Below are 15,732 nucleotides of genomic sequence, written 5' to 3' on the forward strand. Positions count from 1 at the left end.
CCATGCATGCCCATACCATCACACTGCATGCACCATGTTTTGCAGAGGATGTAGTGTACTCTGGATAGTGAGCCGTTCCAAGCCTTCTCCATGCTTAATTCTTCCCATCATTCTGGTACAGGTTGATCTTGGTTTCATTTGTCTAAAGAATGTTTTTCCAGAAATGGGTTGGCTTCCTTAGATATTTTTTGCAAAGTATAATCTCGCCTTTCTATTTTTAAGGCTGATTAATGGCTTGCACCTTGTGGTGAACCTTCTATATTTGTTCTCATGAAGTATTCTCTTTATGGGAGCTTTAAGGACCTGTCACACTTAGCGATGCATCAGCGATCCCGACAACTATATGGATCGCTGGTGCATCGCTAAGTGGTCGCTAGTGAGCTGCCACACAGGCAGATCTCACCAGCGACATCGCAGCGGTCGGGGGTCGCTACTTACCTGTCAGACGAGGCGATCCTGACGTCCTCCCTCCCGCGTCCACGCGTCGCTCGTCTCCACAGCAGGAAGCCCAGCAGGAAGCTGACGATGAGAAACGGCCCAGGACGTTCTCGCGCGATCAGCGATAACAGCGGGGGAGCCGGTTGGAGGTAAGTATCAGACATAGCGATATCGCTAGCAATATCGCTGCTACGTCACAAAACCAGTGACGTAGCAGCGATATTGCTAGCGATATCGCTTAGTGTAACGGGGCCTTTAGATACCGAAACACCTACATCCCGGAGATTGTTCTTCACTTGGGTGGATATTGTGAAAGAGTTTTTCTTCATCATGGAAAGTATTTTGTGATCATCTACCACTGTTCCATTGACATCCAGGCGGTTTTTAGTTCCCATTTTTCATTCTTTTCAGCCTAATGGGTCAGCTTTACTTCCATTGAGAGCTCCTTTGACTGCATGTTGTGGGTTCACAGCAACAGCTTCCAAATGCAAATACCACACCTGGAATCAGCGACATACCTTTTACCTACTTAAAAGGGTTGTCCACTACTAGGACAACCCCTTCTCATTCTCCATGCTTGGCCCCAATAAAATAAAAACGCCTATACTCACCTTGCATGCTGGATCTGTTCCAATGGTGTCGGCACTCGAGTTTCCGAGGTTTTTGTGCAGTTGTTATGGCACGTGAGCCCTATCAGTGCTGGCTTCACTGTCTCCGTCTTTGGACTAATCGACTGCCTCTTGCTGTTCGATTTGTCTGAAGGCAGGAACAGTGACGCCAGCACTGTCATAACAACCACACAAGAGCCCCGGGATCGCAAGTTTCGACACCAATGGAATGGCGCCGACACAGTAGGTTTGTATAGGTGTTTTTTCAGTGCCTTGAGAAAGTATTCACCTCCTTGGCTTTTTATCTATTTCATTACATAACAACCTGTGTTTAAATATTTTTGTAATCCGATTTGTGTGTAATGAATCAGCACTAAATAGTCTAAGTTGTTGAAGTGAAGTGAGAAAAATATAGGCATAAATCAAATTTAAGTGATCAAATAACTACAAATTGGCATGTGCATATGTATTCACCCCCTTTGCAATGAAGTCCCTAAAAATTTCTGATGCAAGCAATTACCTTCATAAGGCATATACTTATTGAAAGGAAATCCACCTGTGTCACGTGGTCTGTCAGTATGTGCACACCTTTTTTGAACGGCCACAGAGGCTGCAACACCATTAAGCAAGCGGCACCACTAACCAAATAACATGAAGACCAAGGAGCTCTCCAAACAAGTCAAGGACAAAGTTGTTGAGAAGTACAAGTCAGGGACGATCTCCTGAAGCACCATCAAATCCATTGTCATCAAATGTAAACATGGTACCACAACAAACCTGCCAAGCTCACAAAAACTCTCAGCCAGGGCAAGGAGGGCATTAATTCGATAGGCAGCACAGAGACCAAAGGTAACCCTAAAGGAGCTGCAGAGTTCCAAAGTATCTGTCCATATGACCATAATAAGCTGTACACTCCATAGAGGTGGCCTTTATGGAAGGGTAAGCAGAAAAAAGCCTTTACTTGCACACAAAAATTAAGGGTCACTTTGAGTTTGCCAAAAGACATGTGGGAGATTCACCAAATGTATGGAGGAAAGTACTGTGGTCAGATGAGGCTAAAATTGAACTTTTTGGCCACCAAGGTAAATGCTATGTCTGGCGCCAAACCCACACAGCTTATCACTCCAAGAACATCATCCTCAGAGTGAAACATGGTGGTAACATCATGCTGTGAGGGTAGTTTTTCAGTAACAGGGACCGGGAAAATGGTCCGAGTTGAGGGGAAAATGGATGATGCGAAATACAGTGATATTCTTGAGTAAAATCTGTTTCAGTTTGTCAGTGATTTGAGACTGGGACAGAGGTTCACCTTCCAACAAGACAATGACTCAATGCATACTGCTAAAGCAACACTAGAGTGGTTTAACCCCTTAATGACCAGGGGTATTTTTGGTTTTACATTTTCATTTTTCCCTCCCCTTCTTTCCAGAGCCATAACTTTTTTATTTTTCCATTTATATGGCCATGTGAGGGCTTATTTTTTGCGGGACGAGTTGTACTTTTAAATGACATCATTGGTTTTACCATATCGTGTACTTGAAAACGGGAAAAAAATTCCAAGTGCGGTGAAATTGCAAAAAAAGTGCAATCCCACACTTGTTTTTTGCTTGGCTTTTTTGTTAGGTTCACTAGATGCTAAATCTCACCTGCCATTATGATTCTCCAGGTCATTACGAGTTCATAGACACCAAACATGTCTATTTCCTCTTTTATCTAAGTGGTGAAAAAAAATTCCAAAGTTTGCTAAAAAAAAAAAAAAAAAAAATGTGCGCAATTTTCCGAGACCCGTAGCGTCTCCATTTTTCATGATCTGGGGTCGGGTGAGGGCTTATTTTTTCCGTGCTGGACTGACGTTTTTAATGATACCACATTTGTGCAGATACGTTCTTTTAATCGCCCGTTATTGCATTTTAATGCAATGTCTTGGTGACCAAAAAAACGTAATTCTGGCGTTTTTATTTTTTTTCTCGCTACGCCGTTTAGCGATCAGGTTAATGCTTTGTTTTTATTGATAGATTGGGCGATTCTGAACGCGGCGATACCTAATATGTGTATGTGGGATTTTTTTTTTTACTGTTTTATTTTGATTGGGGCGAAAGGGGGGTGATTTGAACTTTTAGGTTTTTTTAATTTTTTTTATTTTTAAACATTTTTTTTTTTTTACTTTTGGCATGCTTCAATAGCCTCCATAGGAGGCTAGAAGCTTGCGCAACCCGATCGGCTCTGCTACATATGGGCGATGAGCAGATCGCCCATATGTGGCAGATTTACTGCTGTGCTTTCAGCGCCGACCACCGGGTGGCGCTGAAAGCCATATGCCTGGAACAACCATAGAGGTCTCATAGAGACCTCTGGTTGTCCAGGCAACATGACGCCGACCCCCGATCACGTGACGGGGGTCGGCGGTGACGTCATTTCCGGCCCGGCGGCCGGAAATGCTATTTAAATGCACGCTGTCAGCTTTGACAGCGGAATTTAACTAGTTAATAGGCGCGGGCGGACGGCGATTCCGCTCGCGCCTATTGCGGGCACATGTCAGCTGTTCATAACAGCTGACATGTCCCGGCTTTGATGCGGGCTCAGCGCCGGAGCCCTCATCAAAGCAGGGGAAATGTCTGATGACGGACTGTGTCCGTCATTGGACATTAAGGGGTTAAGGGGAAATGTGTAAATATTTTGGAGTGGCCTAGTTAAACCCCAGACCTTAATCCAATTGAGAATCTGTGGTCAGATTTGAATATTGCTGTTAACCAGAGGAAAGCATCTACCTCGAAGGAGCTGGAGCAGTTTTGCCTTGAGGAATGGGCAAATATCTCAGTTTTAGGGGTGTGTTATGCACACTGAAGTTCTCAGTTATTTTGTCCTATCTGTTGTTTTCTTCACAATAAAAAGCAAACCAAATGCTCACAGTTGTAGGCATGCTCTTTACATGAACTGATGCAAACCTTAAAAAAAAAACAGTGAAATTCCAGGTTGTGAGGTAGCAAAACACAAAAAATTCCAAGGGGGTGAATATATTCGCAAAGCACTGTATTTTATCAGGGCATATTATCGGAAATGATGTAGATATATTCCAGACAACCCCCAGAAACCTGCAAATCTCTAGTATAATAACGAGGGCTCTTACTGCCTAGCCACAGAGATTGGCACCCTGGATAAACGAAATGGCACATCATCTTAACGGTGGCTCTCCCTCACTGTCCTTAGCGTTCCCTGTTCTTTTTATAATATAAGTGATAAAACAACTTAGATGCAGGGGCATGATTAAAGGACTTATAAGTTAATGCCTAACTAATAACATATAAGTTACCGTAATCCCTAACTTATTATGAGATGTGTGTGCTTCTTGATGTCTGTGCCTCGATGCATACACCTTATTACAATAAGTTTTTTTCTTTTCTTTTTTATTTGTTATGTACCTATGATCATATGCAGATCTGTATGTCACTTATCTCTTTGGACTGTCAGTATAAATTCTTTTGTTAATTACAACCCTTGTTCCCAGTGTATCCACACTGTATACTGAAACTCTGCCTGTATCTCTTCATATTTAAGAAAGTGTTTGCATACAGTATCAAACCTTATTATTCCGATGATCTATGTTACGGTGGTTACAAGCAGTGTGGAATGCAATTGATTGGGTTCGACTGCTACTAACAAAAACTGGGCTGCTACTAGAAAATAGTGTTTCTATGCAACTTTATGCTCCTTGAGCGGTGTGGTGCTCATTGTCACTATTTCCCCATAAGATTATCCTTTAAAAGATGCTTTTATGAAAGACAATTTTTTCTCAATATAGTTTTATTTTTTAGAAATCTTTAGAAGATCGCATTTGCTTCCATTTTTTCTTTTGGGTATTCTATTCAATCAGAAGTGCTTATACTATTGAGCAGGTTCTTTTGGGGTACTTATGAAAAGCCGCATAGCAAAGTCACTTAAAGGGAATTTGTCACCTATTTTTTCGTATATAAGCTGCCGGCACCGCCATCAGGGACTTATCTACAGAATTCTGTGATGTCGTAGATACGTCCCCGATGTAACCTGAAAGATAAGAAAAACGAGTTATATTATACTAACCCGGGGGGGCGGTCCGGTCCGATGGGTGTTGCCGATCCGGCGCCTCTCATCTTCTAGCGATGACGTCCTCCTCTTTGCTTCCCGGCATGGCTCCGGCGCAGGCGCACTGCTCTGCCCTGTTGAGGGCAGAGCAGAGTACTGCAGTGCGCAGGCACCTGCGCACTGCAGTATTCTGCTCTGCCCTCAACAGGGCAGATCAGTACGCCTGTGCAGGTGCCACGACGGGAAGGAAGAGGACGTCATCGCTAGAAAATGGGAGGCATCAGACACGGACCTGCGACACCCATCGGACCCGGACCACACCGGACCGCCCCCCCAGTGAGTATAATATAACTATACGTTTTTCTTATCTTTCAGGTTACATTGGGGGTTTATCTAGAGCATTACAGAATGCTGTAGATAAGCCCCTGATGGCGGTGCCGGCAGCTTATATGTGAAAAAATAGGTGACAGATTCCCTTTAATGAATTACCTGAATGCAGGAGCCTATAAGGCAGACTCCTCGGATTCCTCAATATAGAAATGATATAGAGTGTGTGATCATGTAAATAATTTAATATGATTGTCATTATTTTATGCACATAACTGAAGAGACACACTAAGAGAAGGTTATGGAAAATGATTGCTTACGATATTAATACCATAATCGTATTCTCTGTTCATTTAAAACCTGTCTAAACAGAAACCATTTCATTCTGTATCAATTTGGTGCATTACTTTACTAATAGCGCCAAGAGTGTAAAACTAAGAGCCCCAGTCTCCTAAATGCAGAATGAAATAGCTCGGTCCAGCAAGCTCCATAACCAATAGACATGTAGTTTTCTTAGTGCCGCTTGTAAAATCCATTCCTGACACTCTTATAAATGGGCTTTTAGAGCGTCTGCTCAGCCGAGATAGGAAATATCAGGAATGAAATGTAAAATGTTTGATGTTCTCTTGCTCTGGACACTCCAGAAATGAGTATGTTCTCTCTCCAGCAGCTTCTATCCTCTTACAAATACAGCAGCTGTTAAGCTAGAAGAAGCATAAGTGAGAAGTGATGCGCGGCAGCAAAGACATGGCCTGATGGACACTAATTCCCTGAAACAATAATGGAAACAAGCCCTGAAATGAGAATAATGTATCCGCCACAATGTTGCATATAAAAGACTAGAAATTATTCTTCCAGGCTGCGGACCAAGATTAAGTTTTCTTTTGCCAAGTGAGGAAGTAATCCCCTACTCAAAGGATAGGGGATAACTTTCGGATCGCTGAGTACCCTGTAGATTTCCAAGAACAGGGCTTAGAAGAGCCCCCTGCTCCATTCATTTACTAAGGGACTGTTGGCCTTTTCACACCCCATTCCCGGGATTGGTAGGGGTCTCAGCAATCACCCCCCACAATATTAAAGTTAGCCCTTATAGATTCCATATTTAGTCTAAACCCTTTTAGATCTTAACGTATTAAAGCTCATATGTAAGGATCCCTTTATATGACATTTAGGGACACAATTTATGGTATACACCAGGAAAGGCTTTTGACGTTTATGCTAAACAGATACAGTGCCTACAAGTAGTATTCAACCCCCTGCAGATTTAGCAGGTTTACACATTCGGAATTAACTTGGCATTGTGACATTTGGACTGTAGATCAGCCTGGAAGTGTGAAATGCACTGCAGCAAAAAAGAATGTTATTTCTTTGTTTAATTTTTTTTTAAATTGTGAAAAGTTTATTCAGAGGGTCATTTATTATTCAACCCCTCAAACCACCAGAATTCTGTTTGGTTCCCCTAAAGTATTAAGAAGTATTTCAGGCACAAAGAAGAATGAGCTTCACATGTTTGGATTAATTATCTCTTTTTCCAGCCTTTTCTGACTATTTAAGACCCTCCCCAAACTTGTGAACAGCACTCATACATGGTCAACATGGGAAAGACAAAGGAGCATTCCAAGGCCATCAGACAAGATCGTGGAGGGTCACAAGGCTGGCAAGGGGTACAAAACCCTTTCCAAGGAGTTGGACCTACCTGTCTCCACTGTTGGGAGCATCATCCGGAAGTGGAAGGCTTATGGAACTACTGTTAGCCTTCCACGGCCTGGACAGCCTTTGAAAGTTTCCTCCCGTGCCGAGGCCAGGCCTGTCCGAAGAGTCAAGGCTAACCCAAGGACAACAAGGAAGGAGCTCCGGGAAGATCTCATGGCAGTGGGGACATTGGTTTCAGTCAATACCATAAGTAACGTACTCCACCGCAATGGTCTCCGTTCCAGATGAGCCCGTAAGGTACCTTTACTTTCAAAGCGTCATGTCAAGGCTCGTCTACAGTTTGCTCATGATCACTTGGAGGACTCTGAGACAGACTGGTTCAAGGTTCTCTGGTCTGATGAGACCGAGATCTTTGGTGCCAACCACACACGTGACGTTTGGAGACTGGATGGCACTGCATACGACCCCAAGAATACCATCCCTACAGTCAAGCATGGTGGTGGCAGCATCATGCTGTGGGGCTGTTTCTCAGCCAAGGGGCCTGGCCATCTGGTCTGCATCCATGGGAAGATGGATAGCACGGCCTACCTGGAGATTTTGGCCAAGAACCTCCGCTCCTCCATCAAGGATCTTAAGATGGGTCGTCATTTCATCTTCCAACAAGACAACGACCCAAAGCACACAGCCAAGAAAACCAAGGCCTGGTTCAAGAGGCAAAAAATCAAGGTGTTGGAGTGGCCTAGTCAGTCTCCTGACCTTAACCCAATTGAAAACTTGTGGAAGGAGCTCAAGATTAAAGTCCACATGAGACACCCAAAGAACCTAGATAACTTGGAGAAGATCTGCATGGAGAAGTGGGCCAAGATATCTCCAGAGACCTGTGCCGGCCTGATCAGGTCTTATAAAAGACGATTATTAGCTGTAATTGCAAACAAGGGTTATTCCACAAAATATTAAACCTAGGGGTTGAATAATAATTGACCCACACTTGTATGTTTAAAATTTATTAAAATTTAACTGAGCAACACAACTTTTTGGTTTGTAAGATTTATGCATCTGTTAATAAATCCTGCTCTTGTGTGAAGTTTGAAGGCTCTAACTTATTTGCATCTTATCAAACCTGCTAAATCTGCAGGGGGTTGAATACTACTTGTAGGCACTGTATGTTGAACAGGTGCATTACAGCGGTATCCGCCACCCGCAGGTTCCCAATGTAAAAGCCAGGGGTGGAAACAGTCGAGCACAGTACATTAAATTACAGACAGCTGATAAATGTTTTTTGTAGATCTAATTCTTTCCATATGTAATGGTTTATCCCATGTACATGTCCCTGGTCTCCCGAATTCAGTGTTGTTTTTCTTTTGTTCCTGCACCTCTCCACCCTGTGTGTAAATCTGGTCATTTTTTAGTAACTGGGAAAGCCTCTCAAATTCTTCTGTATGGGTGTCCTGAGTACCACGTCCAAATAGCTAAAAAGAGTAAATTTATATACAGGGAAGAGGAGATCATATCTGTGGAACCGAGCACAAAAAATAAATAACACCAGATTGGGGAGAACAGTGGTATATATAACTGGCGAAAAAAATGTGATGCGTATTTTTGGTAAGTGACGGCTCCTTTTTAAGTACAAGACATACACTTTTCAGACACAATGTGTATAAATGTTCAGGCACAATGAGACCATATACAATATAACCTGTGCTATATATTCTCATGGCTTTGAGTAAACCTTGAGAAACCGTAATCTAAGCTTGGATTACCTGGTATCACTTGTTTCTTTCCAAGCACCACCACAAGTGGATCCCGAGAGAGAGAGCTATCAATCACTCGTCCATCATCAAGTCTTCCCTAGAGACACAGAGAAATATTTTCATTGCTAAACTGAATGAGACACGATAAAAGTCAAGAAAGGGCTGTGCCAATACTATACGATAATGACCACAAAAACAAAAAGAACAGTAGCATTATTCACAGTGATGTGAATCTCTCACCAATGTATGAGGTGCAATCATTAATTGATATTTTCCCTTGTGCACAACTTGTCATATTTTAGTTACTTTTATTTGGAAGTGAATCTACAGGGTCAGTCTGCTTCTAGAGCTTATTTTAAATAAAAAGGGGGCGGCGTTACCAGTGTGAGACGTGTAATGACCGACACTTTGCTCAATGCAGCAGAGCTAACACAGTACAGCAGAAGTGATCTTTGTCTCCTTACAAACATGTACAGCAACACTTGTGCTCTCATAGTGCTGTCAGTTCTGCTGAAGAACTGTGCCTAATTATAACCAACACAGTACAGCAGAGTTAAACCTTGTCTCATTAAACACAACAAGTACATTTGCAGTTGGCTTCTCACGGTGCTGTCAGCTCTGCTGTACTGCCCTTCTCCTACACTGGCTGCCTGTGAGATGGAAGATGAAGCACTATGAGAGGACAACTGCAAATGTTTGTAATCTGACAAACTTCACCTCTGATGTTCTGTCTTAGTTCTGATCTCAACGTGTGTGCTTATGAGAGCAAAGTGTCAGACATTACAAGTCTCACATTGATAGCGCCTCCTTTCATTTAAAGTAAGCTCTGGAGGCCGATTCTCAGGGGCATCTACAGTTTGTCCCGCCCATAGATCTTAACAGCTCATTTTCACATAAGAAAAATGTGGATTTCTCATTTTTTTTGCCTTGAACTTCAGCTATCGCCTCCAGTTCAGGGTTCAGCAGCTCCACATAAAATTGAGTGTTCTGCCAGGTCATTGCTGCACAAGTGATTGGTTGAGCACTCACTTCCTGGGTGTCTAGGACTAGGAAGCAGAGAGCAACCAGTACCTGGGAAGCATTAGAACAGGGGTCAGAGGGGATATGTGGAGTGAGCATTACTTGTTTTTTCTTACATGCTATTTTGATTAATTTTAAAATGAAACATATTGTCTGGACATCCCTGGTATTCCCAGCGTTGGTCATCTGGAAGATTTAGAACAAGAATCTGGTTGCTGATTGGGGAGAGGAGGGTGGACCCCACTCCAATAGTACAGACCATTTTTATCATATGGGTGCAATTTCTTGAAGGGAGTGGTGTTATTAAGAAGGAGATCTCTGACTTGGGACTTGGAATGACAACCTGTGGGATAGCTGAGTGCAGTAGTCTACAAGTATTTTTACATAAAATGTGTTTGTCCATGTAGTAAGAAAAAAAAATGATGTTATTTTTGATGGCTTATAACAGTTAAAATAAACCTAACAACAAATTGGCTAAACAGGAATCTGTCATCAGGTTTTGCCACCTAAACTGACAGCAGCATAATGTAGGGGCAGAGACCCTGATTTCAGCGATGAGTCACTTAATGGGCCTCTTGCTGTAGTTGTCATAAAATCACAGTTTTGTCAGCACAAAATTATCATTAGAGGTCTAAACCTGCTGCCATGTAGTCCTCATATTCATGAGCTCTCTATAACCACACCTTCAGAGGCTGTAATGGACTCCAGCTAAGGCCGGTTTCACACGTCCGAATGGGTCTACGTGTGTACGAGTCTCTGGTTCGTTTGGAAACTGTCACTACATGTACCGGAGACACGGATGTATGAAAGAGGCCTAACAGATACTACATGAGAAGCTCATGACATATCGTATATATGTATAATGAATTCCTGTGAAGGATGCCAGTAACATCCATCACTGAAAGACATCATGTGAAAAAATATATATATATATGATTAATATATAGTTCCCATAGACTGTAATGTGATATTTTTGCGGATTCCGTGCGCATGCGTTTTTTTGAGACAGGTTGGACGGACCAAAAATGCAACAGGTTGCGTCCAGCGCGCCTAGGCGCACACTACAAAAAAACGCATGCGCACGAAAAAGCATACGAACGCGTGCATACGCTAGACCATGCACCCCCATGTTAAAGATAGGGGCGCAGGGACGTGCACAAAGCGCAGCGCTAAAAAACGCTAGTGTGAAACCAGCCTTAGAGACAAGTAAAACTGCGCAGATTCTAAGCAGAGGTTTTTGTTCTGCAAATTTAAAGCTGAAATTCATGCGACTGTCATAGTCAGGTTGTCAAAACACCACATAATAATTACCCAACATGAGACCATCCCTGCAATCAAATACAATGGCCTCACACTCAGACAGGGGATTTGTTTCCCTGTTTACTGCAGTTAATAAAGTGTTTATAGCACAAAACAAGAGCCAAGGAGAACGTGTCTTTCCTTGCGCTGATAGAAATGACAATACTGTGTGATCACACCACAGTTATTACTGCAATTACCTGCCTTTTATTGGAAGCAGAAAATTCGGCTAATGAGACAGAGCTCTTATGGGGCAGACATAAATGGCCTCCTCTTTTGTTATACAAGATGGAGCTCTGATCACGCTGCATCCCTCTTTGTATTTTTCAAAAAGGAGAGCAACGTAATATCAAACAATATAACAAATGGAAAATATATGTGACGTGCTGTGTAAGGACAGTAGTACTTTTAGTGATCCTATATATGCTCACAATGAGATGTATGCACCCCAATACATGACTGGCACATAAAAACATTCAAATGGCTTAATGTTGTTTTTCTTGTGGCGAGCCCAACAAAACCACATATAGCTGCACTGAACGTGTCAATCAAAAAGATACCACTAGTGAAAATTAGCCCCAACTGTGCTATAAGCTGCATAGCTGAACGGGACAGCAACACAATGAATATGCAGTGGGCTGCCTGTTACACACCTGAGCAGATTCAGAATACATTTTGTGGGAATAAATTCTGTATAACTTGTGATTTATTGATTTAAATCCTTGCTGATTGTGAGCTTAGGAGTCCAGTGGGTGGTCCTACTCAGTGAATGACGACTTTCTGAATGCACTCATACAGTGAAGGCTGTCAATGTTTGTGTAGAACCAAACACTACACTCCTAAACTCACAGTTGGCAAGGATGTATATCAATAAATTGAAAATTATATTAATCTTCTTGTTACTTCTCCTGAATCCAGGCATGCACTGCCTCCTCCACTTAATATTGGCTCTCTCTGCTCTTTGGTGCGCCAGGTTGTTGTAGCAACCCAGCGCATAACTCTGACACCATGCTCTCCAACTTAACAGGCCAGTTCAGGCAGAAGATCGCTGCCTGAGTACTCAGGTAGTTGGCATCCACACCATTTCTGTGCCAGTTCTGTTATATTTTCTAAGTGATTTTCCAAACCCAGCTCTACTTTGACATTAGACTCTGCTATAACTTTGCTAAGCAGCTGTCCTGACAAACACTACTGTGCCATTGACACAACTCTGCTTCTTCAGTCTTCCTAGGCTGAGTCTTCAGTCTCTGCTGCCTCCATTCCTCCAATTGTCTTGCAGTCTCTGCAACCTCCAGTCTTTCAGCTTCCATCATGCATCTACAGCCTGTATTCTTACACCTGACATCTACAGCCTTTGTTCTTCCACCTGACATCTACAGCCTGTATTCTTCCACCTGACATCTACAGCCTTTGTTCTTACAACTGACATCTACAGCCTTTGTTCTTCCACCTGACATCTACAGCCTGTATTCTTCCACCTGACATCTACAGCCTTTGTTCTTACAACTGACATCTACAGCCTTTGTTCTTCCACCTGACATCTACAGCCTTTGTTCTTACAACTGACATCTACAGCCTTTGTTCTTCCACCTGACATCTTGTATCTACAGCGTCAGTTATTCCAGCTGCTACTGTTTAAAATACTCTATATTAACTCTGCTACTTCTCCTCTATGAAAAGAAAAGGGGGAGACAGGGCGCTTCCAATGCGTAGGTCTGTATGGAAAGTAAATGAGTGCACAGCAAGTGTTAGGCTCACCTGATAGGGTTGTGAGAGTCACAACACCTATAACCGCATAAAACAGCTGCAGCAGTCTGCACGAGGTCCAAGGACTTGGTACAAAGAGAAGGCTGGTAGTGCAATAAGAGACTGCGCTGCTGTGGTAGAATTCAAGATATCTTTATTGCCAACGCGTTTCCTGAGCCAGTCCCAGCTCACTTCATCAGGGCATGATGAAGTGAGCTGGGACTGGCTCAGGAAACGCGTTGGCAATAAAGATATCTTGAATTCTACCACAGCAGCGCAGTCTCTTATTGCACTACCAGCCTTCTCTTTGTACTTCTCCTCTATAACATACTGCCTACTGATCAGCCTGAATTTTCAATAAGAAGTGCTTCCTTCAACTTACATCTATTTTTGATGTCTGTTCTGCAACTGTCCTGAGTGTAAAGCCCATGTGCATTTAAATATAGACCACAGCTAAAATATATACAGTCATCTTTCATGATGTACAAATACTACAGGCTCAGATAGTAATGATAATTTCATAAATTACACCGGAAAATCATATACAGAAGATACGGATTCAGAACACTCACACTTACCAAAATCACAGTAATGAGTACAGACGATCTGCTCTCCTGTTAGTTTTTTTCCATCAAAAAGAAGATCTGATCTCGACACTAAGGAGAAAGAAACATTCCCTCTATTTGATAAAAAAGACGCACAGGAGAACTTTAACATGGGGAAATATAAAAGTTGCAATATGCAGTAACGACTTGATTTTAGAAAAGAAACAATGGGTGACTTAATGCCATTATGGGCAGCACAAGGGTCCTGAGTCTCACCAAGGACAACATCTGCAAGTAATTTGTATGTTCTGCATGCATGCAGTCCCTGTGTTGAATGGGTTCTCCGATTTCCTCTCACACTTCAAACACATACTGATAGGGAATCTATATTGTGAGCACCAATGGGGGAGTCATGATGTCTGTAAAGCACTGTGGAATTAATGGTGCTATATAAGTGAGTAAAGTGAAGAGCGCCTTACAAACCCTCCTAATGTGACTACTACTTTGATCTTCAGATTGTTTTAAGCGAAGTGGATGTAATCAAATTTTAGTTGGCCATTTGAATGAGAACGATGGGCAGTACATATTGTACACGTGTGGTGACCAGGTTCAGAGTGTAAGTTGGCCACAAGTGGCTCCCAGGTGCCAGAATGTATGTTGGTCACAAATGGAGCTCAGGTCCTGTATATATTCGTCACAAGTATATGTTAGTCACAGAATGTATGTAGTCACATGTGGCTCCCAGGTCCCAGAATGTATGTTGGTCACAAATGGAGCTCAGGTCCTGTATATATTCGTCACAAGTATATGTTGGTCACAGAATGTATGTAGTCACATGTGGCTCCCAGGTCCCAGAATGTATGTTGGTCACAAATGGAGCTCAGGTCCAGAGTGTATATTGGTCACAAGTATATGTTGGTCACAAGTGGCTCCCAGAATGTATGTTAGTCTCAAGTGACTCCCAAGTCCCAGAATGTATGTTGGTCACAAGTGGTTCCCAGAATTTATGTTGGTCACAACTGGCTCCCAGGTCGCAGAATGTATGTTGGTCACAAGTGGTGCCCAGGTACAGAGTGTATGTTAGTCACAAGTGGCTCCCAGGTCGCAGAATGTATGTTGGTCACAAGTGGCTCCCAGGTCACATAATGTATGTTGGTCACTAGTTGCTCCCAGGTTCCAGAATGTATGTTGGTCACAAGTGGTTCCCAGAATGTGTGTTGGTCACAAGTGGCTCCTAGGACGCAGAATGTATGTGTCACGGGGTTATCACAACAGAACAGAGCCAGAAGACCGCAGCGTCTGATGGCTCCTGCTTTGCCGCTGAGAAGAAGCACTTCTCCGGCGTATTAAGGGTGTTTGTTTTTTTCAGCAGGAAGGGGTTAATCGGCCATGTGGAAATCCCTGAGAGAGAGAGAAAAGCTGGTGTTTGGTGTGCTGGAGGACTTTATTGTGCGACAGTTTTTTTTTCTTCCCCCATCCTTCACACCCTGGTGTATACCTCTGTTGCTTGTGAGAGTATTATTTGTGAGTGGAATTTTCTTTTACCCTTGTCTCGTTCCCGTCTGTCGGGTTGGTGTACTTCGGTTCACGGTAGCGCCTCTCTTCCCCGGGAGGGGGGGGAAGGGGACAGACGCAGGGCTAAAGCTAGGAGACAGGGCTAGGGCGGAGGCCCCGGCATCCTCGCCATCTGAGGTATCCCGGGGAACAGAGCAAGCTAGGGTGCCCCCTAGTGTCAGGGCAAGGAAAGGTGCCCCTGGTCCCAGTTTACTCGCCAGCCCAATCGTGACAGTATGTTGGTCACAAGTGGTGCACAGGTTCAGAGTGTATGTTGGTCACAAGTGGCTCCCAGGTCCCAGAGTGTATGTTGGTCACAAGTGGCTCCCAGGTCGCAGAATGTATGTTTGTCACAAGTGCTTCCCAGGTCACAGAATGTATGTTGGTCACAAGTGGCTCCCAGAGTGTATGTTGGTCACAAGTGGCTTCCTGGTCGCAGAATGTATGTTGGTCACAAGTGGCTCCCAGGTCGCAGTATGTATGTTGGTCACAAGTGCTTCCCAGGTCACAGAATGTATGTTGGTCACAAGTGGCTCCCAGGTCCCAGAGTGTATGTTGGTCACAAGTGCCTCCCAGGTCACAGAGTGTATGTTAATCTCAAGTGACGCCCAGGTCCCAGAATGTATGTTGGTCACAAGTGGCTCCCAGGTTCCAGAGTGTATGTTGGTCACAAGTGGTTCCCAGAATGTATGTGGGTCACAAGTGGCTCCCAGAATGTATGGTCACAAGTGG

The 15,732-nt window shown here is 43.3% G+C and overlaps 1 protein-coding gene across 3 annotated transcripts in view; it reads right to left on the reverse strand.

Moving 5' to 3' along the window:
• FKBP11 (FKBP prolyl isomerase 11) overlaps positions 1 to 15,732 on the reverse strand; it is a 63,680-nt gene that overhangs the window by 23,811 nt on the left and 24,137 nt on the right. For 2 of the 3 annotated variants that reach the window (XM_073563468.1, XM_073563469.1), the window contains one exon: positions 8,846 to 8,933. In XM_073563468.1, the coding sequence (XP_073419569.1) occupies positions 8,846 to 8,933 (88 nt within the window). Of the gene's footprint in view, positions 1 to 8,845; positions 8,934 to 13,479; positions 13,537 to 15,732 lie in introns of those variants that run through there. The other variant, XM_073563470.1, reaches the window with a different exon arrangement.

Source organism: Dendrobates tinctorius, unplaced genomic scaffold, assembly GCF_039654945.1.
Source record: "Dendrobates tinctorius isolate UK_male_01 unplaced genomic scaffold, ASM3965494v1 ptg000388l, whole genome shotgun sequence".
Lineage (NCBI taxonomy): Eukaryota > Metazoa > Chordata > Amphibia > Anura > Dendrobatidae > Dendrobates > Dendrobates tinctorius.